This window comes from Takifugu rubripes, chromosome 22, assembly GCF_901000725.2.
Source record: "Takifugu rubripes chromosome 22, fTakRub1.2, whole genome shotgun sequence".
Taxonomy (NCBI): Eukaryota; Metazoa; Chordata; class Actinopteri; order Tetraodontiformes; family Tetraodontidae; genus Takifugu; species Takifugu rubripes.
The window spans coordinates 2,532,061-2,557,631 of NC_042306.1; the positions used below are offsets into that span (position 1 = coordinate 2,532,061).

Here is a 25,571-nt window from a genome sequence, read left to right on the forward strand (position 1 = left end):
TACTAAAATGATGAAGTACGACTTGTTCTGGTCAAGTATACTGCAGGGACAGAATAGCTGTGAAGGAAGAATGTTGATCTCACTCTCTAGCAAATGTTGAATCCCCCTGAACATTAACCACTGAACTGCTGAATTGATTAACCAAATTTAAGTGCATACATGCCAGCAGCTGTGTGCTTTCTCCTAGTTTTACTGTTTATCCAGGAAGGTCAACATCCTGCGCTTTATTGGAGTCCTTATCTAGATTTGTGTTAACCGAGTGTATCTGTGGTCTTTCCCTGCAGGTTGACAGGTAATGAACCGTTGTCGATCCTGCCATTGAACTCTCTACCAGAGGAGAACGTGGGCAGGGCCCACTACAAGCTGTGTGACCGGCTCAAACTGGAAAAGAAGCAGCGCAGGATGTGCAGACGAGACCCGGGCGTGGCAGAGACCCTGAGAGAGGCCATCACCATGAGCGCCTTAGAATGCCAATATCAATTCCGCTTCGAGAGGTGGAACTGCACCTTAGAGGGGCGCCACCGAACCAACATATTAAAGAGAGGTATGAGGTTTGTTTGTTTCACGTTGCTCAGGAAAGACCGAAAATGGCTCATGACCTCACACTCCAAATGTGCTATTCCAGGATTTAAAGAGACGGCGTTCTTGTATGCCATCTCCTCAGCGGGCCTGACTCACGCGTTGGCCAAGGCTTGCAGCGCTGGACGAATGGAACGCTGCACCTGCGACGAGGCTCCAGACCTGGAGAACCGTAAGGCGTGGCAGTGGGGAGGCTGCGGAGACAACCTCAAATACGCCAACAAGTTTGTTAAGGACTTCCTGGGCAAACGCTCCAACAAAGACCTGCGCGCACGCGTGGACACGCACAACACAAATGTGGGCATGAAGGTTAGTGTGTTGGTTGGGAGGATGACGACTTTTGTCTCTGGTTGGTGTTACAGCACCAGGCTATCCTGTTTTATGTGGATATTAATTTATTAAGAGTGTCATTAACCATCGAGAGGCATTGACTGACTAAAGGGATTAATTCTTCCAGAACCTCTGTACCAGAACAGAAAACCAGATTAAGTAGGTCATCAGAGGACTAAAACGATGCTCAAGTTGTCAGCGCTCAGCTCATGCGTGAGAATACACAGGTTTCTGTTTACTAAAACAGCTGTTTTAGTGTAGAGTAATCCCCCTCCAATTAAGTCAATCAATGCAGGCAGTGATATTTGGAAAAGCCTGTGTCGCAAACAGAGTTGTGCAACGGAGTGGAAGAATTACCCATTCCGAAAAATGCCTTTGATTTGCATTATGGGAAAAGGGAGGTGCTTTTTGGAGCATGACCCCAGCAAAAGTCAGTCCCGCTGTGTCCTTTTTGAGCATTTTTGCTTTAATCTGTTTCTTGTGGACGCCCTTTTTAAGGTCTCATTTGGTTTTCCACTCACTCCTTCACTGATGACTTAAGCTTTACTGTGGCTTTTGACAGCAACTGCATTTTATTAGCGAGGGACTTGTCTGAATGTATGACTTAATTTCGGTTGGTTCAGAAGATTATTGATGTGCCGTTTAATGAACTGAAACTATTTAGGGAGTTCACTTGCACAGAAATAATAAAAGCTCATTGCACAGCAATTTCCCATTAATTGCCATTTATTAAAGCAATAATTTCAACAATTTGAAAGGAAAATACTGGCGTGATTTTGAGTTATAATGCATACATCAGCCAAGCAGGACACACTTATTATGGAAACTGCGTGAATGGGCTCTGTGTGTATTTTGAGTCGGAAAGGTCCGTTGTGTAATTGTTCAAATAAATCAGTTCAATGAAGGAAAGACAGAAAACGGTGATTTTATGTATGCAGACAGTGATGTGACAACTTATGCAGTGGATATGCAACAGTAACAGGTGTCATCTTAACAGTCCTGTTACTTTTAACTGTAAAATAGGCATCATTCTGTAAATATGCGTTTGTATTTTTTAATCTCCAAAGATATTTTGATAGTAGGACAGAAATCAGGCAGACTGTTGCCATCTGAAAGGCTGGGCTCTGAAGCCTGCTGAATTTTGGTTTCATCATGAATTATAGTCGAGGCACGCTTCCCAAACACAAATGTCTGAAAAGACAAAAGATTCACCGCCTTGTTTGGCCTTTTTTACGTTTTCTAAAAACTTTTTTTGAGAGGAGGGATCTGCACATGCGGTAGGACATTCATTCAGGTCGCATTCCCACATGCAGGATGACGGTGGAATGTGCTAGCCTCGGCATCCCCTGATGTTTTAAAGCTGACCTATCAGAATTTTTCTTGACCTGCTGGTGTGATGAATGTGCACTTCCTGTTCCCCAAACTGTTTCACAGTCTGAGAAAAGAGCTGTAGATGCGATCCAAATCCCATCTAAGACAATGTGTTATTGTCATTGACTTCTGCGTGCAGGCAGTGCTCTTGACATTGTGGTTAATGCTGGAGTGAACTTTGGCTGACTGCACAGAGGTCAAGTTAAAGTACAGTCTTGTGGTTACGTCTGCATTTTTTTTTCTTTACAGTTCATTGTTTATGCATTTATTCTTGCTTTGGTGAAATCCGTACAGCAGCTATAAGCAATATATTAATCAATCGCTTGTTTTGAATATTTATCTAATAAAGAATATCTATATATATTAGGAATCCATAACAATACCCACCATCTAGTAAAGCGTGGTGTAGTTCTATAAATATATTTACTGATTGTAGATGAGACACAATATTCATCAGGATATTCCCAAATTTCCCACCAAATTATTGGACTTGCTTTGTCTACGTCTGATTGGGAGCATTAGCTAATCGAGCAAATGTTTTTGTGGTTTATGACAGGAGCATTTTCTGTCTCTGATCCAGGTAATCAAGGCCGGAGTGGAGACCACTTGCAAATGCCACGGCGTCTCGGGCTCGTGCACCGTCCAGACGTGCTGGAGGCAGCTCCTGCCATTCCACGAAATCGGCAAGCAGCTGAAGCAGCGTTACGAGACGTCTATCAAGGTGGGAAGCTCCACTAATGAGGCCACGGGGGAGGGGGAGATCTCCACAGGCCGAAGCACGCAGCAGCAGCAGCAGCTGCAGCCCCTGCCTGGCCTAAATGACCAGATCCCTCGCACTATGGACTTGCTCCACATAGAGGATTCGCCGAGTTTCTGCAGGCCCAGCAAGTATTCGTCAGGCACAGCGGCCCGTAAGTGCTACAAGGACAAAAACTGCGACGCCATTTGCTGTGGGCGAGGTCACAACACTCAGAGCAGGGAGGTGACCCGACCCTGCCAGTGCCAGGTGCGTTGGTGCTGCTATGTCGAATGCAAGCAGTGCACGCAGAGAGAGGAGGTTTACACCTGCAAAGGGTGACGCCTCATATCAGCAGAGCGGGTGAGAGCTGCTCGTGCTGCTGCGTCTGCCGAACAGCGTTCTGCAGGAGGCGCAAGCTGATATAAAAGCAATAAGCACTTTGAGGGATTTGTGTGGGTTTGGGTTTGTGGGATCTTCAGCATGCCTCATGTTTGGAGTTTGCAACAACTGGGCTGATTTGAAGACTTTTTTTTTTTTAGATCCCAGTTTTGCCTTAGAGAGAAGTTTCTATTTTCTTACAATTACATCTTTTCACAAGAAGAGGAGCACCAACAGCCTCTCGGGCTTAAACGTTGTGTATCTGTGGGTGTTTTTTTTTTTTTTTTAATGTTTGTTTGTGAGCTTGACCAGAGCGTCTGACAACTTTAATGGCAATGGAATTCGTATTCAGAAACTGCGAAAAAGAATTAACAAAAAAAAGAAAAAGACAGGGTGTAGGAGTTACTCTACACACACAGTTGCATTTACACACACACATTGTGTGTTTGAATACGCATGTACATAAATTCATTTATATTTGTAATGATACTATATAAGCCACTTATCTAACGATGTTAAAACAAACCACTAACCACACAAATGTTGTCTTGTTTGTGTGCCCTCGCTTGTTTTGCTATTTGATTCGCGATGATGATGACGAGACTCACGTCTGCCACCTTGCTGTGCATAATTTATAGATCTTTTGGGACTTCTCTTTCACAGGGAGAAAAATATCTGTTGTTTTTTTTTTTTGTATAATGAGATGTTAGTAAATGATTGAAACAGAAAAGAAAACCAGTCCGCTTTGGCTTTTCTCAGCCTTGAACGAAGCAGAGTTCAGGGAATGACTTAAACCACTAGATCTGTTCAGAGAAGATGGCGGAATAGAACAAATAAAGCTTCAGATATCAGTAGCTTTGTTAAATTAAATGTATAATTCCTACATGCTCACTTGACCAGCAAATTCAGATCAGAAATTGTGGACCTACAGCCTGTAGCTTAAATGTAATTGCTATTATTATCTTTTAGTTGAACCTGTTACATCCTAAATCCTAAAAACATTCTAAAGAAAACTGTGGAGAACTGTCCTAATGTACCCCCCCTTTTTTTCATCCTTCTTTTCTCCTTTGCTGCCATAATTTGTGAGCCATATTGAAGACGCCAAGACAGACAATACAACGGACAGTGATCTGATTTCACTTCAGTGTTGCTCAGTGAAGCTGCATCTCATGAGTTAATTGATTTCTACACATGTGCCGGTTCATTGGATTTGAAGCAGTCATGCATTTGCCCTGCTGTGCAGCTACTGACACTCTAGGAACACGTGTCAGGAACATACGCTGGTTGACTTATTTGCCCAGGGTTAGATGATTGACACCATTGTCATGACTTCCTGGTTAATGTTAACGTGCAGCTAACATAAAGCTAGCTAAGATTAGAGACCAGAAAAGAGTGAAACTGGCCAGACTTGATGCCGAGCTGACTTTTTTTTTTGCTGGCTATCGTTTGATATTTATTTGCCATCTATGGGGGGCATCAACAACAGCAAGAAAGGAAGGACATTCTTAGCATCATGAGAAAAATGTTTAATTTCATGAACAATGCCACTGTGCACACGCTAAAACAAAGACAGTTCCCTGTATCGTAAGCACACACAGAACATTATGGTGTATTCTATAAAATATGGTTTGTTTGTAGATGGTTGTGAATTAACTACTGACTGAGGGACCCAGTTTTGAATTATACCACCAATCACACACTGAAGTGCAAACAAAATTCCTTTTAAAGTATTTCAGGATACTCTATTTATCCATACACTTCAGTGCAGATTTTTTATGTAAGTATAGAGAATTAAAAAAGCAATACAAATACTGGTGGCAATAAGATGAAATTTAGGACAGCTGCTGTGACGAGTCCGTCAATAAAAGAGTCACGAGTCCCTGAACGCAACATCACTCTTCAGGAAGCAAGCCTTGCAGGAGTTAGATATCCTGACATGTATTCCAAGAATTTTGATATGAGAAGTCGAGCCAAATAAAGGCTGGTCAAAACATATACATAGAACTTTGCACGCTTCGTGGAAACCATAATAGCTATGCTGAGACTTGAAGCGTAAATGCCTGCTTCCCACAGCTTTCACTGTTTTTGTGTACGTGCTCCACATAGATTCTCTCCTGCCCAAGAAAATTGAGGTTCTCTGCCATTGAACAGATTCAACACAGGCATTTCAGGAATACCAAATGCACACCGAGTGTATTTTTGTTTGTTTATAGATTGTAAATAAGCCAAAAACATTTTTCCCGAGGACGAGGAACAGCCCGTCGGTTTTTAGACATCGTCCATATTTTCAAATCCGAAACCTCTGCACTGTTTAGTCTCCAGTGGATCATGTACAAAAATGATGTTTTGTAGAAAAAAAATAGATAAATTATTTTTAAATATATGAGCATGTGTTTAGTGTAAATAACATCAAAGTCTAAATCAATTTTATATTCTGTATTTTTTACTGTTTCCGGTGTTCTTTTTGGGGCGGAGGCTTCAAGAGGCAGTACATTCTTGAGTCAAAGTTAATTTCATATTTCATCATTTATTGTTTTCCAGGCAATAAAAATCCTAACAGCTATACCTATTTTTTATTTTAAACGAATGCACAAAGAAGAGATCAGATACAAATCAGTAATATAATACAACGTAATCATCTGCATAATTGCTTGGAAAATGTAGAGTTGGTTGTCATCATACAATGTTTTATAAATATTTATAGTATTTGCATCAGTATGAACATGTTTTTTTATGTACTCTATATGTACACATACTTTTTGTTAGGATTGGAACTGTGCTTACAATACCATGTGTTGCCCTTTATGATAATACTACACCAACAAGACTTTGTCCGTGTTCACTTATTCATGTCTTATGGGAACCCTAAATTATTTTCCTCTACCTCATGTGTATAGCTTGTAGGTATAAACAGATCAAAAATGACTGGTAAGAATGTATTTAAGTTATTTAACATCTTTGTATAACAAAGGCAGAAAAAAAATCTGAAATAATAAATGAATTTTTAAAAATTTCTCAAGTGTTCTTTCTTTGTCGGCAAAAGGGGCAAAAGTTAGCGAAGATTACGGAAAATTCTAGGAAATAGCAACAGAATGATTTAGTTACCAGTACTCACACAGCATTTATGGAGTTAAATCATTTTAATTGGAACTTCAGCCTTTGGATTAAGTATTTTAAGGGGTCTTTTAACTTAAAGTAATTTGAATTGGAACTTTATTAGGCACAACATATAAAAATATACATATTTTAAAGTGTTCATTCCAATTCTGTGGTACGGGGACTTTTCTGGAAGGAGTTAGAAATGAGTGGGAAGTGGTTACGTCAGTGACTTAACTGATAACTCGTTTATTGGAAACCTGATACAGACACCTTTAGATATTCAAGTTGTTGTTTTTTTTGCAGGATCACCCTTGATTTGCTGTGACATCTAATATTGATTTAGCGTAAACTTATTATTAAGGCCCCTGCCGCATAACGTCGCAAAGTACCCGTGTCAATGTTGTTTTCACTTCAATGTCAAACAAAGTTACCACAAAACTCATCAGTGCTGCATATAAACATTTCTGTTTGGGGTTAAGAGCATTAGGTAGGGGAATATTACCCCGTCAAATTGATATTATTTCAACAGGCTCTAAGCCCTCGGTGCACGAGCAGAGATTTCAGGGAGTTTTCTCTCCCAACAACCTGGCGAATATCTCATGGCCTCATCACACAAGTGCAAAGCTTGACTAGTCCAACAGAAAATGGACTTGTGATCCGGGGCTGTGAATAGGAGTTAAACGTACCGTTGCCAAAGCAAAACACAATTACAAAGTCAGTTTTAATACCTTAAACATCAGCAGAAAAGCCCATGATATCCCTGACACGTGTACCTAAATTAGTACTGCTGTTGCAGCACCCTCTTGGTGTTAGTTATGCCTCCCCCGGGTCCCATAGCAATGAGAGGCTTTAAAGCGACTTGCTCACTGGGCTCCTCCTAACTTCCTGCCCTCTTCCAGACTCTAATATGAGCTCTTGCGCTGTGGTGCATTGTAATCCGACAATGTTTTGACAGCTGTTACCATGAAGGAAGTGGGTACAACCAAAGCACATATCGGGGAAAAAAAGGTAGCTCCTGAGCTTTTAAAATTTTTTTTATATGAGTCAAGCAAGTGATTAGTCACCCCTTCTTGCGCTCATCCTCCTGGTCTGCTCGTGCAGTCCTGTCACGCTGACAGAGTGTTTAGCAAGACCATTCTTGGACCGCTCAAAATGGCAGATGATTTGTTATTCCAGCATCACCTTGCTGCACAGGATGTGAGTGTGCTATTGGCTGAGGAGTGTTGATTGCGGTCTAATTGTGCTGACTTCAGGAAGGGGATCCCAGCGTCTCTCGTTCAGACGAACAACCAAAACAAAGCAGACCCATTAATGCAGATGTTCTGGAAATAATATAGAAATAACAAAACTTGCTTTCCAGTGGGAAAAAAAGTGGAACCCAGATAAATTCAAGAAATACTTAGTGTTTGATTATTTTTGCAGCAACCTGCGCTTATCTGCATGACCACAGAATTTCATCAATGGACACTGAATCATTACTTGCCGAGGACAGCTCAAGCTTGGCGTCCCGTGGACATCTGAACGTGACACCGCAGAGAATCATCCTCCTTTATCTCCTGTCTTCTAGATCTTCTTCTCTCGCACCAGCTAACTTCATATCATCTCCATCTACATCCACCTATCAAGTCTTAGGTCTCCCACATCACAGTTCCATACTGTGTCCTCCTAACAGTATTTCCATTGTCCTTATTCTGGACACGTGCAAACCACCTCTTTATTACCTCAAGAGCACCTCAACACCTTCATCGCTGCCACCTCCAGCTCTTCTCCTCAGGTCCCGTGTATCTAAACCACATGACATGTCCACTATCTTCTACACCGTTCCCTTCATTCTTGCTGACACTTTTCTATCTGCTTAAACAATCATTATAAAACCTAGGAGAGGACTGACCACGCGTACAGAATACCACTGCTCAGGTTTCTATTTTTAGCAATAATGGCAAAGGAACCAGGTGTCCTCTTGCTGGTCTTTGTTGAGGCTACACGATCATGCTGCTCTGCTGGGAAAGAAATTGCTAAAAAAAATACTTTAAAGACTGTTTCAAGACATTTATTGAAAAATATTTAATTCTGTTGCATTGCAGTAACACTCAATGCATTTTAGGGGGGTAGTTGTATTAGTCGCTTTTTTTTGTTGTGCTGCCGAACTCGTTAGCAAGATTTTACCAAAATTAAAAGATATGTTTCAGCAAATGCTTATGCCTCTAGAGGAAAATGTTCCAGGTGTTTTAAGTCAAAGTTGGGCCAGAGCGGAGGTGTGTAGCTCGGTGAGTGTGCGAGGCAAATGTGGTCGACACTGTAAACACCTTAGCTCACTCAACCTGCAGATCCGCAGGGCTCATATTTATATATTTTTCAAAGCTTTTGGGGAAAATAGAGTTCCCTCCTGTCCCCCTCCTCTATCCTGCCCAAATGCCTGCCCTGTTTATAGCTGTTTGATTGTTGTTAGGCACTTGTCACCGCTTCCACTCTGTGCTTTGGAAAATCTTGTGAGCTCCGCATCTGTAGCTGGAAGAAAATCATGTACACAGACAGTATGCTACAACTTAAAATACAAATTATAGAAGTATGGTCTATCAGTAAATATTATCAGTGGATTTTCTGTTGGAAATCAAACCCACCATAGTAGAGATCACTGCTACACCAGGCCAGAGAGCTCACTGACCACTTCTGAGACACAAGACAGGGTACACAATGATGACAAGTGGCTCATCACCACTTGTTCACAGTCATAAAAATGTCACATGGCAGAGACATCTCCACATTCTACACATCTCAATCTCAAAAAGTCTAAAACTGTATAAAAGTGACTCAGCTGATGTTCTCCATCTGAAGAATAATGTAATGAACATTGCAAAAACACCCAAAGAAACAAATTCTTCTATAAATAATTATGACACATGTGGTTCTTTCATTAGCAAAGATCCATGGAGAGGAGGGGAAAGCCCCAGAGACCCCATGGCTGGGTTTCTAGGGGGATGGGATAAACATAGACCTGTAGAGACGCTTGCTTTTTTGGCAGGCTTGTTGCTCTTGTACTGGCACCGGGAGAATTGAACCTTTAGCCACAGGTTTAGAAACATTTCTCTTCCTTATGGAATTCCTGGATTATTCAGAATATGGAGGAGATGGATGGATGCTCTAACTGCTCTAGCAGAGACTGAAAGGGAACAGTGTGTCACGGTGGATAAGAGAGCGTTCTGACGAATTACCCATACTGCACACACATACTCCCTGCTCCATAAATTTAAGTGGACAGTAAGTACTTCAGAGATCACTGAATAGCTATTCAATACCATAACTACACCGCGTGAAGTGTCACAGTAAAATAAGCGTTTACAATGGCGAAGAAATCTGTTTTCCACCTGTTTTCTGTATCAGACGAGTGTGAAATATTTCTCTGGTTTATCACGAAACGCTGATGTTATACACACACACACATCAGGGAAATTTGTACAACTGTAAATCCAGGAGGACCTGGAAGTTTCCATCAGCAGCTGCGCTGACCTGTGACTGCTCATTTGTGCCGGCTTGTGTGCGTGGCTGGTGTTGTTGTTGGGGTTAACAATGGTAGGCTGATGAAAGTGAGGGAGTTTATAGAGATGGGCCACCAAGCTGCCGTCCAGCTCATGCTTCAACTGTGTGATAAAGATTCCCCAGCTGTCCTATGGATTAGCCTGTGTGCTTATGCGATTAGGATACATGGCACCGCGGTTAGACCAGGCGCCTCTGACCCAGAGATGAGATGGCAGAAAAAGAGACATTGCGTAAACACCGAACACCCAGAATCAGACAGGGACTTGCTCGGCCCCGCTGACATCAGACAAACCTGTTGTTTACTTTGGGAATGAAAGAGAGCTCATTATTTAGAGACATGGGGCACATAAAACACTGGGTTTGTTTACACCTGTATTTAATATTATGTGTGTATTTGCATCGCAGACTGGATACACTGCTGGGGCGACTCAAGTGCCCTCTGGTGGCAGGATGCAGTAAATAAATAAGCATTAAACAGTAGGATGTGAAGTGCTTGATAAAATACCTCACATCCTACTTTTTTTGAGCATTTAACTGTTTTTTGGGGGGCAAAAACAGTTGTAATGTCCCAGCCAAGTCAGTTCTTGTGTCTAAAACACTCTCCACTCCCTGGAGTTCATGTTAATGCATGTGTAAATACATAACCTTTGCAGGTGCTCCGTGAAAACACTTTTGGTTTTAAATGCGTACAATTGAATTACAGCAGACCCCTAATGAAAGCTTGTCACCCTCACATGACCTGCTCTATACTAACCATGAGGAACCCCACTAACAAATAAAGACTCTTGCATGTGTTATTGTCATGAATGGCTCGGAAGTGAGCCTACCTGGGAAAGCTTTCAAACATGGTGCCAACACAGGAAGAGGCACAGGTTTTCCTCCTGCATCCTCCTACGTTTCAAATGTGCTCATGTTGGCACAGGAGAACTCGTGAGTGTGTCCAACATGTGGAATGACTGTAACAACATGGTGTGTGTAAGCGGCCTTCCGGAGCCCGGCCTAGCACAGCTGCACATCGCCTGCTGTGGCAGGGATTCAACAGTATCGCTGACCTCATGGGTCATAACCAGCTTTGCCTGCTAACAGAGGCACTGAAACAAGCACTATTGGTCATAAATTAAACCAGTGTAATGCAAATATCCTCAAGTTGTAAGGTAAAAGGAAAGGTGATTTATCCATTCACTCGCACCTCCGCTGAGGCACCGAGAACTAACTTGTTGTGGGAATAGGGCCTGTGGAGATAGTAATCCCATCTATAAATGCAGGAAACTTTGCTTTTGCTCCATTCCCACCCTTGCTGATGTGGTCACAAGAATTCGCCAACTTAATTGAATGTGAAAGGATTGTATGGTTTCGTTTAACAGAGAGGTACTTGAGGATTTGTCACCACGATCTCAACAAGTGTGGCTGGCTGCATCAATGGGGGCTCTCATGGGGATCGGGAGAAAGGAAGGACCATGTCGACGGTGGGGGATGGCGCTTCGTTTTCTGTGAATTTGGCCATTTGTTGGCTGAGGTCAGCTTCCTAAGATTAGTACGTTAGTGGTGGTGGGTGGTGTGTGTATGTGGCGCGGTGGGACTAAATTGTTAATCCATCGATTTAGCTGGAGTTAACACACTGGCCATGGTCCAGCAGAGGTTTAAGTCACAATCAGAGTGCGGCAGTTATATTGAGAGGAGATTGTGGGAAAGTCGAAACGCTGCTTTTCTTTGACAAAAAGGGGAATTTGAAGAGAAAATTGAAGCAAGTGTCTGTGATAGATTTACACGAAAAGCTCTCCCTCTGCTGCTGTTTGTGATTAACTTTAGTAAATAAAAAAATAAATGACTTTTCAAAGTGCAGTAGGGATTTATGAGCTTCTACTAGCTTTAACTAAAATACAGGCAAAGAAAACATGATAACCACTGTCGTGGTGAGCAACAACAGCAACAAATACTTTTATTTAAATCAAGCTAACAATGGGTGCATTGTGGGACATGTTGACCTGCAGACAGATTCACAGATTCCTGGAGCATGTTAGAACAAGGCTGTCAAAATCAACCATCCAGGGCAAAAAACATTCCTTGTGTCACTGCATCTCTTTAAAAAAAACCCAAAAAACAACTCCCTGTTTTCAATTATGCAGCCTGGTTGAGAGAGCAGCACATGCAATGCTAGGTAGATATTTACAGAGCTGTTGTACCCCGGAGGAATTGTCCACCTTGACTTATTGAATTGTGGAGAAGTCGTTGACAGGTTGAATGACTGTCTCGTTGCTTCTGCCTTCCCTGACATTCACTTTAGTCAACACGCGCTCGCAGCTGTCATTGGACACGCAGTTCCTTGGCTGCATCCAGGGCAGAGACCTGCTGGCTTTATTCTGCTTTTCCACAATGGAATCATCAAAACAATTTGACCAGAATGCGGTATCTTAGCTTGTTCTCTCCACCCTGAAGACATTATGTTTGGCATAATAGAACATTCTAGAAAGACAGTACCAATGTAATTATTGGAATATTTGCAGTATTATTCTACACAACAGACCTGAGAGGGTATTTCATAGATTATTTACAGTTTAAAAATTACAGAGGAGTCTCAGACATAACAACTTAGACTTTTGTGGGGTTAATAGAATAATTTCAGCACGTGTTGTGCTCTAGTTTTAAGAACCAAATTGTGCTGATGCGGCACGCTATTACTCTACCACCTGCTGGCCTGGCCAAAAAATACAAATAGTTATAAACCAGGTGTGTTTTCTATAAAATGACCTCTGGCATTTGAGTTAATACACACATTCATTATGTGCTGAGCCCCATGCTTTTCCTTTTTTGTTGTTCTAAAATCTCTGTGTTTTTTTTTTTACATCATGACCTGCAAATAAAGCCCAGACAAACAGCCTGAACAGCATTTTATTGGCAACGGCTGCTACGTCACTATTTCTGCAAATTGGTTGCACAGTTCCAGTTGACTTGCCGCAACATTTGGGTGGTGAATATATGATACAATTTGGGGAGAAGGTATGCTGCGTTCAGATGTATTTGAACATTAGAGACCATTAAACCACGAGTCTGTGGTTTAATTTGACTCCTATTTCACTCTGAGCGGGGGCCTGGAGGGAGTAACGACGTCACCGTACGGCTGGTGAGGGCCCAGCCCATCAACCACATCCAACAACACTGCAGGTGTTCAGTTTCATTGAAGTTGACAATACCCCAGCGAAGTTCTTGCAAAGGGGGGGGGGTCTACCCACCACCTTCTCGTCCTCCCCCTTCCTGCGGCCTCAATCCAGGCACTTGATGAGAAATATCAGGTCCTCTAAATGAAGCCTGTCAGAAAGACCCACAAGCAGGCAATGCGGTAAGGCTACAATATTTATTGACTCAAGCAGGTCTTAAGCAATACCGACTGCTCTTTCCTATTACTACAAAAGCAGAACTCAAAATTCTTTGATAAAAAAAACAAAGGCTGCACACTCACAAAGCTCTAACAAGACATTTTTAGGCCCAATGTGGCACAGACTGAAAGGCAGACTGGCTTAAATACCCACCAACCAATCAGGACAAATGAAACTCAGGTGCGTTAACAAAGTGGCGGGAAACTAAGACATAGACAGGAAGTCGGTGGGTAGAGTCCCTGCACATGACGAACAAAAATGTCAACAAAATCACAAGCTGCTTAACACAAACTACCAACTATCACTACCAAGATTGCTGTCTGGTTAACTGCAAACTATCTGGCAGCAGAGGCAGATGAACATCAGCAGGTGTTGAGTGTCTAGACGGGCAGAGAGGTTCGGGCCGCTCGCCGGCTGACAGAGCGCAGGTGCATCTTGGAGCGCAGCCAGCCCCAGTAATGTTTTTAGCCGCATGAGCTGAAGCTATTACATAAATACTTCCAAAATGATTAAAAACACAGAGCCTGAGGAATGTCAAATTTGCTCGTAAACCATCTCCCAGTTGTTACGGACTTATGTTTCTCTGACTGCCATTACTGTAATTTCATAAGTTCAGTTTTTGGCTTGCTGGAGTCGTATAAAATGGCTCGACCAGAAATCTGGAATAAAATCCATGTGACTTTGTCCATTTAATCATAAAAACCTGGTGGGTTTGGCTTCCTGTGTTGACATAGTGCAGATCAAGCCAAGAAACACAATCAAGTATTCTTTAAAAAGTCAGTTACGGTGGGCAACACAGACAGACACCTGATATTTACTGACAGACGCGATGATTTGAAATAACTGTCTGGCCTTCGCGGGACAGGGTGGGATAAATTTCCTCTAATCTCCCCAGGACTGATTACTAAAACAACAATAATTCGCAATGATAAATGTATCGTATCAAATACACTTTTCCCGCTTTTAGCCATTAAAAACCCAATATCCCATCCAATACCTAATATTGCAATTTGCCAATTTTCTCAAATAGATATTAACGGACGCCTGCAATAAATACATTTAATTAAATTCTCCAGTTTAAATGTATTAAAGCTGCTCAAAGCATCGGCAGTTCAGCAAAATCTCAACTGATCTGTGCTAAATTTACTGTTACCGTGTGATGCTTGTTTTATTCCCTGACCTGTTATGGCTGCTCCTGGCTCGAGGCCCTCGCTGGCTATCAGTCTCAAGGGCTAAGAGGATAATGTGTTAGCTGATATCTTAGCTCAGTCTGGTGCTGAAATGGGAAAAGGGGGAGTTTGGAAGGAGGTAATGATGGACCACTTTAGTTTCTCATGAGAGAAAGGAATTCAGGCCCAGTCTGAGATTTCTAGCTCTGACTAGATGAAGACGTATATGCGCACAGAAGCACACAGTCCTTTCCTGCACTTTGTCAGTAGCCAGGTTTCTGATAGCGCATTGCTTTTATTGGCATTTGACTGGGAATAAAGGATATTTTCAGATAATTTGATGCCACTAATGATGTCTTTCTTAAAAGTTATCTATTTCTTCATTATGTCCCAAGCTGGTGTGATTCATTCGCTCCAGCCATTAAAAGGAAACTTGCCTCAGTTGGAGTTCCAGGTGAGGCTTAACATCTCTCTTTTGTTGTATTAGGAGATAACATACACTAAAAGGATGCTTCAAAGGATGGGATATCACAAGAGTGGACCAGAACATATCAGCTGTGTTTATACGAGCGTGAAATGTGACTTCAGCAACACTGCCTGAAACGAGTGCCAGGCCAGGGTCCTCTTTCTCTCCTCACACTGAGCCTCTCCAGTCATGGATCACAGAGCTGGAGAAGCAACTAATAGCTCCTTCTTGCTGGGCCTGTGCTAAATACTCCCTCCACTAAAATTATTCCTCTGGGGATCAATGGGCCCATTCTTTTGTGAGCTCTAGTTTGCTCGATAGTCCCAACCTCAATGTGAAACATTAGACAGCAACGGGGAAAACATAAAACATAATACTTGTGTGACCAGCTTGTCATTGGCTCTTCGGTGTCTGAGTTAAGAATTTTGTCCAAGACTGGTGATTCAGTGAGTCAGAGGCTGGTAAGAGGGTGACTGTCCACCGATGCGTGGAAATGAGGAGGGGCTTTTAACAGATATAACCCTAAATATTTTGGGTACCTTTTCAGTTGTAAAAAAAACAACAAAAAAACCCCAACAGGTTTCAGCAGTGCTCGCATTTGGGGAATCTGTGGGGCTGATGTTAAAGTGTATCATAAAGGTGTGTGCAGAAGGCTCAGAGAATGGATTAGAATGTCCTTGATGAGGTTTTTGGAGCTGTCGTAGATGAACATATTTTCAGGGGTCATGACAGGTTGTGTTTTGTTCACTATTTCAACTTTTTAGTCGGTTAACAAGTTTAGGGATCCTATATTCAGCACCACTCCACGAGCATTTTTATGCCCATCTTGATGATGAGGGATCAGAGATCTGTATCCAACCCCTGCTTTTTTTTTTTAAGAAAAACAAATCCCCACAAAAATTTCTGCCATCTGAAAAGAAGAGAAAAGCATGTCCTGGAAAAACAAACTTCTCCGTTTCAACCCTGTATAATGCACATCATTTCTTTTTTTGTAATCTTCCAGTAATTATTTCTCTCAGTCAACCACAGGGATCGTTACCCTTCACCCTGAGAGTTTAGCCAAGTTCTCCACCACAACATCTCCGCTGTCTTGCCACAATAACCTGGTATTGGATACTTACCCATAACTCAATTGTCAGGACTTCCCAAATCAATTATCGCAGCTCTGCTCAGAGTTTCCCAGATGAAATTGGATGTCTTTCTCATGCACCCAGACGTCAAAAACACCAGAAACTGTCATCAGTAGCCGAGTCCACAGCTTCACAGGCATCTGAGTTGCATCTTAAAAGAGAGAAATATGTTATAACGTAACTCCAAATCCAGAGAATGCTAAACACGCGCGGAGTGGCACAGTACAAGTTAAGCAGATTTAGACTCAAGTGTTCACAGCAGACCAGCAGAGTAAAGTACCTAAATCAGCTTAATGTGGCTGAGCCTAAATATTTATCAAAAAAATCAGTTGTAATGGGTTACGCCCCTGGCAGTACCATCCTGCCCCGTGTCACTGTGTTTATAATTGTGCAGAATTCAATCTTTGCTGGCAAATGAAACATTTTTATGATTGCATTAAATTAGAAATACAGCAAAGGAGCAGTGTTTCCGGGTCTCCTTCAGACCTCTCTGGTCTATATGGTAACTCTTACCGATGCTTTGTTTTCTCTTCAATAGAAGCTGATATAAGTCGTAAGAGGAGCTTGTTGCTACAAGAGTCTCTGCAAAGGTCAGACACGCAGGTTTATTTTTTCAAGGATTCCTGTGGGATGTCAAGTGAATTGCTACAAGGCTTTTTTACCTGAAGGTAGTAAGAAGCAGCAGCACCTCTGCAAGTTGAACTGTTAGAGGCAAAATGTGTTCGTGGAAACATTTAAAAACCAGAAATGAGCATTTTTCACCATTAAATGAGCATCATTGATTGAGCTTTTTTTTCAGAGGTGGAAAAGTGTAGATTTTTATATATACATCATGTATTACAATTAAGATTGTGTTAAGGCTCTTCACAGGGACCCAGAACCCCAGGTGAGCAAAAGTGGAAAGGAAGAAACCTCTTAACAGGAGGAAACCTTGAGCAGGACCAGGCTCCTATTGGGAGACCTTCCTGCTGGCTAGCCTTCACCTCAGCATGGTGAGCTTGTGTTTTCCACAGTGTGTCTAGTATAGGATGGTTTGCAAAAATGGGATGGTGCAGATTTTGGTTATGTCTGAAAATTTTCCCCCAATCCAACACAACCATTTAACAGATTATTTTGGAAATTTGACGATGAATTGTCATTTTTTTCTGCAAGTCTGCAGACAGAAACTTGTTACTGGCGCCTATTTCTTAAAGGCGTGTCCCAAAAATTCAGTTAAACTTAATTCTTATGTACTTGATCATGACTGCACTTTATAGATTGCAGCTTTGGATGAAGTCACCAGTTCAAGATGGCATTGGTCCCATCCCACATAGTTTGGCTTTGTCTTACGCAGTGAACAGACAGGTTGTCTGTCTTACTTATAGTTTTCTCCACAGTCCAAAATTAGAAATAGAATGGGATCTATACTGTCGCTGCAAACAGACTCAGATCCGTTCGCTCAGCGTAGAAAGACATTTGAGACTGGATCTTCTGTTTTTTGACCGCTAGAAGATACCGACGACATCTGGACTTGATTCGATTTTCCGCATTTTCTGACATTAGGGATGATTTTTAAAATACTTTGGACTGTGTGACGGGTATTGTGCAATCAGTAAATATATCTTCCAGATTTGTCAAAGGATAAGACGGGGCTGCATCGTGGCCAAAGGACTAAACATATGTCAACTGGTGCATTATATTCTGCAGGTGTGGCTGCATGTCAGGATATACACTGGACCCTACTAATTCTTCAAGCAACATCATCAAACGGGGACCTTATCTTGGTATTGTATTGTATGGTGGCACAGAGCCAAGAATGCCTTTCCCTGACTTCTCTGTGCTGAGATAAGTGTGAGGTACATTGGATATAACTCACTTGCTAGTCCTGCCAGATCCGAAAGTGACGTGGAGGGCAAGTGGAATGTTAAGTGCGGCGTATCGAAAAACATCAAAGAATGCAGCGAGCCCCCGGGAACTTGTAAAATTAATGACCCGGGCTGACTCCTGAACAAAAACAAAGAGAGGAGAGAATGGGCTTCTGTATGAAAAAGAGGTCAAAGTTCAAGTTACTGTGTATTTTACAATTGGATGAACTGGAGCATTTCACTTATTTCAAATAGGCGGCCTTTAATTCCTCAGTGTGGTGTCAGCTGTTACACCGGCCAGGAAAAAGCAGACGGCTTTGATTTCATGTTGGCTCACCGAGTCGACAATTAAAGATCGGGCTGGAAATCAGTTGTTTTGTTTGCTTTTGTTCTAACACATATTGCAATAACAGAGGTGAATTGTGAAATTATATCAATAGAGAGGGCTTTTTAAATAAAGGGGTGCGGCTCAGAATGACTCCATGTGGTTAACCTCTAAATACAATTGTCCAAAAAAGCCTGATTTGGTTAAAAAGTTATTACATCAAAACAATAAGACAGACGTTTGACCAAGAGAATACACTGCTCTCCACCATAACTGGTACGTGTCCTTACTGTTTTTGTTGAAAGAATAACTGCGCCAGCTTACGCACTTTTTGCCATGAAATGTGTGAGTTCAAATCCAAAATTGTGGTCTGGACTTGAAAGCTAACGCCAGGGAACTGTTGCTGTGAGCAAAAGATGAAGATAAACTATACAGAAAAAGTTGTAGTTCTGGAAAAAAAGATTTCATAATTCATCGGGTGGCATCGACTGTCTATTCATTATATTATCATTAGTAGTAGTATTAGAAGTAGTAATAGTGGTACTAGGTGTATTATGTATTATTAGTATTAGTATTATTATGTTGGACCAACGAGCTTTTCCAGAATCCTTTATCCTAATAGAGACCCTGACAAAGTCACTTGGTATGTGTAATGAAAAATCCAATTCTGGACAATGCTCAGATGCAAGCAGCTGGCCAGATGCTTCTGTGGCGTCTGCTAGAGGGGTGGCAATCTCTGCCCATCGAGACATAGAAGGGAAAGCCACCTCCCTGGGGAGCTGTAGTGCCACTGGCGCCTGTGTGAGAGTGATACAAATCCCAGCTGCTTTGAAAATAATTAACGCGGGGATCAACTCGGGGCGGTCTTCCTAGCCTGGCGCTGAAGAGGAGACAGGTGTCACCAGTGGCCTCAACCACAGGAGCTGCTCCCATGTAGTAGCCAGCATGCTGTAGGGAAAACAGGGCAAGGGGAGCCTGCTGAGGGTGGGATTGTATGTAAGAGACTGCAGCAGGAGGATAAGGGTAAAGGGTTGAGATGTTTGTGTCCGCAGTGATCTGTTCGGTGAACGGACCCCCTGGCGAGATGAAAGCTGTGTTTTTATTAGGTCAGTATCCACAGTCTGTGCTGAAGTCCAATACAAATAGATGATGAAGCGATTGGAGGAAAGGAAGACATTCCAGATACAGTAAAATCCTGAGAACAGGGCTTGAATGGAATGTTGAGATATACGTAGGTGGCCCTAAAAAAACAGAAAGAAATAAACTACAGTGTGGATCATGTGGTATGGCCAAGCAGATGGAATGCTGTTAGACAAAAGTCATTTCTATATTTAGGTGTTCCTGGACAAAACATGAAACCCTAAATTGTTTCTGACTGGTGAACCCTTATGGTGTCCAGGTAGTCCCTTTTGAGGCAGACTCAAAATACAGGGAAACAAAGCCTAAACAGATTTATTCCCCCCTCCCTAATGGTAAAGATCCTGTTTCAGTTGCAAAAAGTGTAAAGGCACAGTGTGGCCAGTAATGAGGATGAATATTGTATTATCGATATGAGCTCTGATCTGATCAAACAAGGTGCAGTGGATAGGAAACCTTTCTTCCTGTGTGGGTTTGCTAAAAATACTCTAGTTTACCCTCTATATATTTATTCCATTTGAGTGTGTGAGTGAGGGACCTGTCCAGGCTCTATTACTTTCATTTGGCCAGTGATCATTGGAAAAGGCTGCAGCACCTCCTGACAATGATTGGGAAAAAAACGAGCTTATTTGTGTAGAAATACAATATATCATTTGAAGAGGTGTATTCCCAGACAGATGAAGATCATAAAAACATAAATTTGACAAATCTTTACTGATGTAATCCATCAATTCAGCATTTCCAGTGACTGAGGAGTTTTTTCAGTGAGTCAGCCCCTCATAAACGAGCTTAGGTGGCCGCTTCACCCCAGTATAGCTCCAACTTGTAAATGGAGCTGCTTACGCTCATGGAAATTCCTATTCCGGACATCGTTGGAGTTTTCAGAAATGACCATTAGCCATTGTCCAGACAAAAGACACAAGATCTTGATTTTCCTCTTTAGAAGCCTGGGGATCCCTTTGTGTGTTGATTGAGGGGACAGGAAGAAAGAACCGGATGGAGAGCAGTGCCTGTCACAGAGCAAAGGAGGACCAATGTTTTCAGGGGATCCCCCTCACCGGTCTGCCTCACGGTGTTCGGTGTTGAGAAAACAGAGAGTTGAGACTTTCCCATGTCGTATTTTCTATTGTTCCTTGCACTTGGGTCAGGCTTTCCCATCCCATCCCGTACGAGCATGACCCACTGCTACCAGAATTACTGCAGCTAAGACAGAGGACGCTGTCCTAATTTTATGTACTAGAGCCATCAGTGCAAGAGGCGGCATTAGACAGTATGTATGTGAGATTACTGGGTGGCAGAGTAGATCTGTTTGTTGTAGAATTAGAATGTGGAGATGACGGAGCCCCTCAGTTGTTCTCAAACGGTTGCAGCTAAATCAACTAGTGTGGTGCACTTTGAACGCATCACAGCCTCTTGTACGATAGCAGTATCAAATTTGCACCAGGCCAAAAACACCCACAGATTAAGATTAACAAGTTTCAGATTGAGTTAGCAACAGTTAACCACAAACGGGGTATGTGCTTTTGTGGGTCACCATGGAACTGACATTTACATTTTATTTCCCTTTTTTGGCAGCACCGGGAGACTTACATATGGGTTCAATTTAGCATATAGATATAGAACAATTCAACCTACGAGAGGTCGGTTAACATCAATCTCAGCAGTCAATTTTCTCCGATCTCTCAGGCGTGTCCCATTTTTCCGTGCTGTTTTACCCCTCTCTCTTTCAGAGAAGAAACCGCAAGGGGATTCCACGAAGACTCCCTGCAATGAAGCAGCACCCCCACCCTCATTCTCTCTTCCCCTCAACCTTCCCTGGTCCCCATTTCTCTTCATAAACTAAACATTACCGAAGGCCTCCCGGTGGTGTGGTCTCTGTTTATGAAAAAGTAATGCAGTGTTTGAATAGGGTTACCTCATTTTTTTTTTTTTTACCATAATGTGTTGCGCAGAAGTTTCTCCTGCTTGAATTGAGCAAACCGTTTATTTCTCCTCCCTGAAGGGGGAGGGCAGTGTATTTTCATCTTCTTCTCACCGTGCAGCTCATGCATGTAGGACATATGTCTTATGTTATCCATATTTGATAATTATAATATATTGTGAGTGCTAAAAAGCTTCGCCGATAAGCTTCAGTATAGTTTTATTTAGCCTTTGGGGGGTGACATCAGTCACAGGATATGGTATATGAAAGGTATTTCAATCCTTCATACCAACAGCCTTCATACTTTTGATGCCATCGGGGTCGAAACTTTACCTTGAGCCGAGAATACAAAACTGGCTGCAGGTAGCTTGACAGGTCTGAGTTATGGTGAACAGAGATGAATGGGAACAATCCCACCGGTGGCTGCTTCAGGCCTGACATTTCTCTTCCTACATGCTCCAATATTTAGTCAGTGAGACCATACCTATGACCATAAGGTCACATCCTCTTTTAACCTGGTTTTAAATAAAAAACATTTCACGCTCAGTTGCTAAGTGTCAAAGTAAAATTATGTCCACCTCACTTTATGCCAAGAAACTGTCTTTGCCAGCGGGCTCAATAACAGAGCAGCAGCACCTGGTATCTCATTGTTGGCTGCATGTGCCAAACACTCCGCACTGATTAACTGCTCAGGGACACCAGTACATTTTGTTTATTAAAGCCGTAACTTGGGATTTATTATTTCCTCTTACAGAGGAAGTGTGGACACTTATTAAACACCTCATGCTCGGGACATGTGAACAGCGACAAAAAAGCAGCCGGAAAAAAGCAATAAAGAGGGAAACCCAGAGAAGAATGGGGAAGCTAAGTGTGCCATTAAAAAAAGAAAACCTCGAAAAATGTAGGTGTAATCAGGAGACAACACCTTTCCATTGTTGAAGATATTGTTTAAGGTCGCGATTTGAGTGATCAGTGAGGTCAGCCATCGCAGACATTAAATAAACAATTAATACTGGGAATCAGCTTTGAGCAGACATGCTTTCCCATTTAAGTAAATACTTGTGTGACAGATACACGGTGATTGGCCAATTGGTTTCTGACCACAGTTTGTCAGGACAAATCACAGGACAGATGCTTTCTTTTAAATGGTTTTTGAAGAACCACTGGAATATGAACATCAACCCTTATTTCCAAATGATAGGGTTAGCACACTACCGCGGTTCTTGAATATTTTATACCCGTACAACCACATTTTTTTTTCTCTTTGGGTTTTTAACATGCTGTTGGTTTATCACGGACATAGGATGAAATAGAAGAGGAGAAGCCTTCCATGTTATTATCTCGTGGGATGCTGTTCACTGGTTTCCGCGTGAATTGAAGAGAAAGAGGACGGCCTTTCACTTTGCCCATGTAATGACATCAGCCGCTGACCACGGCTGTCAAACAGACATCAAAACATGCACTTAACCAAACTGCACACTCCCTTTTCCCACATCCCATCCCAGAACCCTTTATGTTGTCCACACAATGGAAATCCAAACACACAAGAAAGATTTTTCCATGCAAATGTGAAAACCATACAGGAAAAAAGAAAAACACGCAGTTCAAGATTCATCATGCGCCCAAAGAAAACAATACTCTGTGAAGTGCTTGCGCCGCCGGCTTGACAACCTCCCGCCTTTCAATTATGCTGCCAGCAGTATATCAACTTGACAAATACTGAAGGATATGACCTCTTCATCCCAGCTGAACCCAAACTAACCTCTGAATTGTGGTCAGTCTGGGTTCACAAATAAAACTCTAATTCCTGTCGTTAGAAAGAAAAACAATATCATTGAATACTATTACTAGAAGGGATAAAAAGCAGATAAATTCTCCCTTTTTAACATTATTTCAGTGAAATATGACGCAAATTGTTTCAGTCAATGAGATGTCGGGAAGGCTGTGTGCAATTATATTCAATCACAGGGTGGGTCACTGTTTAGATTAGCTTCACTTCAATCTGTTTGTAGATAATACCCACTTTTGTGTCAACTAACTTTCTACAATAAACGCCAAATTATCCCCTCGTATGTGCAAACAAATGACTGAAACCTCAGCCTGACGCTCCACCGTTCATTCCTCATTCTAATAATTAACACGGCAACATTTTGTCCTCTAATGTTTTGCGTTTTTTTTTTCTTTTTTTAACTATTGAAGTAAACATGTAGCAGCAGATAGCATCTGCAGTCCCAGAGCGCAGGGGACAGGCTGTGGGAAAGTATATAAAGTGGCACTGAAATCCTGATCTGTCTTCAGATGGGAATCTAATTGTTTGTGTCTGAACACCTCCTCCCAACCACAAGACGCACCAAAACACAGCCGATCATCTGCTGATGTATTCCTCAGTTCTGTACCCAGAAAACCTGCAGTGGGCCTTTTCTGTGTCCCCAACACCTGCGTTTTCAAAGTCTTGTATTGATTTTGCAGAAGCGTTCCCACCTCCCACTCGTGCATGTGAGAGACTGTTTGAGAAATTGTTTGACATTTCTGACCAGCCAAATATACCCTGTGATGTAATTAATCGCTAAACCACACTATTGTTCCTGCTTTGAGTCCATCTTTCTCCTAAAGACAGGTACACGGATCGTAACAGCAAACATGTCATTGACCACTCGCTTATAATGGAAGAAGAAAACTCTGCACTAGGTCTGATGCCAGTGGGGGCCAAAGCCTGCACGTATGTTACAGACCACATCTGGAACGCGCATGTTATATCTGAATCTTGCACTTGCAGACATGCGGGGCAAAAGAAAGAAAACTACTGTAGTTGAACCTTTCATTTGTTGTAAAAGCCTGTTTGGGTGACAAACTCCCGCATGATCGACACAAGTGTGAATAAAAAGACACAGAGCACGGTTGAACAGTTGAATGACCTCCGGAAGCAGCGCAAGAACTCTTGTTTTTGTTTATTATGTGTTTCCAAATGCCGGACAGAACAATAGAAGCCAGAAAAAGGGACTGCACACTGGTTCTCATTTATCAGAGCAGGAACACATCTGTGCTGGGAAATATGTGATCCATTATACGTTTCCAGTGTCTGCGAAGGATAGTGGCGTTGATAAATGAGGCGGCTGAAGACAATCGGCATTTGAATATCACACCCCTATAAATTCCCGTTTTGGAAGTCACACCCCTGGATTTAAGACGGAAAAGAGACGATAACAACCCCGGCTCCAGTCACTGAGTTTACTTTCTGGTTCTGGTTCCCACCAAAAACATTTCTGGATTATGAGAGAAGGAAACTGAGACACGAGAGGAAAGCGTCGCAGTTGGTCGTCGATGTTAGCATTTAAGCCTGAGCAGAAATAAATAAACACCTAAGTCAGCAGAGATGTTGAATGAGAGGGTTCCTACCCTGGCATCCATACCAGTGAGGGTGAGAGATGGGTGGATGCACCACCACAGCCTCGCCAGCGCGGCTCAGTGGAGAACACACCGGCACGTATTGTATTACAGCCTGGGACTGCAACAGTGTAGCAGTAGTAGGAGACTCACACTTCCAGAAGAGCTTACACCATCTTTAAAAGCTCTGTGTCACTACAGTTCAGTTTAACTTTAGCATCTGTTCCAATCACAATTGCCTCGAGGCACATTACAGGAACCCAATGCCTGACCCCCCGAACAGGCAACAGTGGCGAGGGAACAACTCCTTGAGCAGGACCAGGTTCATATTGGGGTAACGCTCCTGTTGATAGCTGGCTGGGTAGAGCAGGAGGGGAGAGGGACAGGAACAACCATCATACAGGCCACCCTAATGCCTCACACACTAACAGCAAAAAAACAGTATAAAAATACTAATATTGTTTCTTGAAATATGACTAATTGTCACAGCAGTAAAATGTCCTAAATGACTTCACAGATTAAATGTGCAACTTATGTCCACCTAAAAAATGATATATTTCATGAAGAAAAACACACTGCGTGCATACACAGCCTGGCGGTTTTGGTCGACATCTTACGCAACACATTAACCTTTTAACAGGAGAGGAGAAACAACCCCCCCCCAAAAAACCTGGCAGACATTAAATGTTCTGTTAGGATTATCCATTCAAAAGAGATACCAGAACTGCCTAAAAAAAAAAAAAAAAAAAACACTTACAAGGCGGACAAAACGGAGAGACTTAAGAATG

General features: G+C 42.2%; 1 protein-coding gene and 1 long non-coding RNA gene across 3 annotated transcripts in view; one reads left to right on the forward strand and one right to left on the reverse strand.

Moving 5' to 3' along the window:
• wnt9a (wingless-type MMTV integration site family, member 9A) overlaps positions 1–6,179 on the forward strand; it is a 17,120-nt gene extending 10,941 nt beyond the window's left edge. For both annotated transcript variants that reach the window (XM_003975333.3, XM_029831058.1), the window contains exons 2-4: positions 285–544; positions 626–888; positions 2,861–6,179. In XM_003975333.3, the coding sequence (XP_003975382.2) occupies positions 285–544; positions 626–888; positions 2,861–3,358 (1,021 nt within the window). In that variant the 3' untranslated portion in view covers positions 3,359–6,179. The remainder of the gene's footprint in view (positions 1–284; positions 545–625; positions 889–2,860) is intronic.
• Positions 6,180–12,864: 6,685 nt separating this feature from the next.
• On the reverse strand, positions 12,865–16,872 carry LOC115247998 (uncharacterized). Its single transcript, XR_003887032.1, has 4 exons — positions 16,835–16,872; positions 16,686–16,754; positions 16,164–16,323; positions 12,865–13,339 (listed from the first exon to the last, which is right to left on the reverse strand). It is a non-coding gene; the product is annotated as an uncharacterized lncRNA (long non-coding RNA).
• Between the last annotated feature and the right edge of the window lie 8,699 nt (positions 16,873–25,571).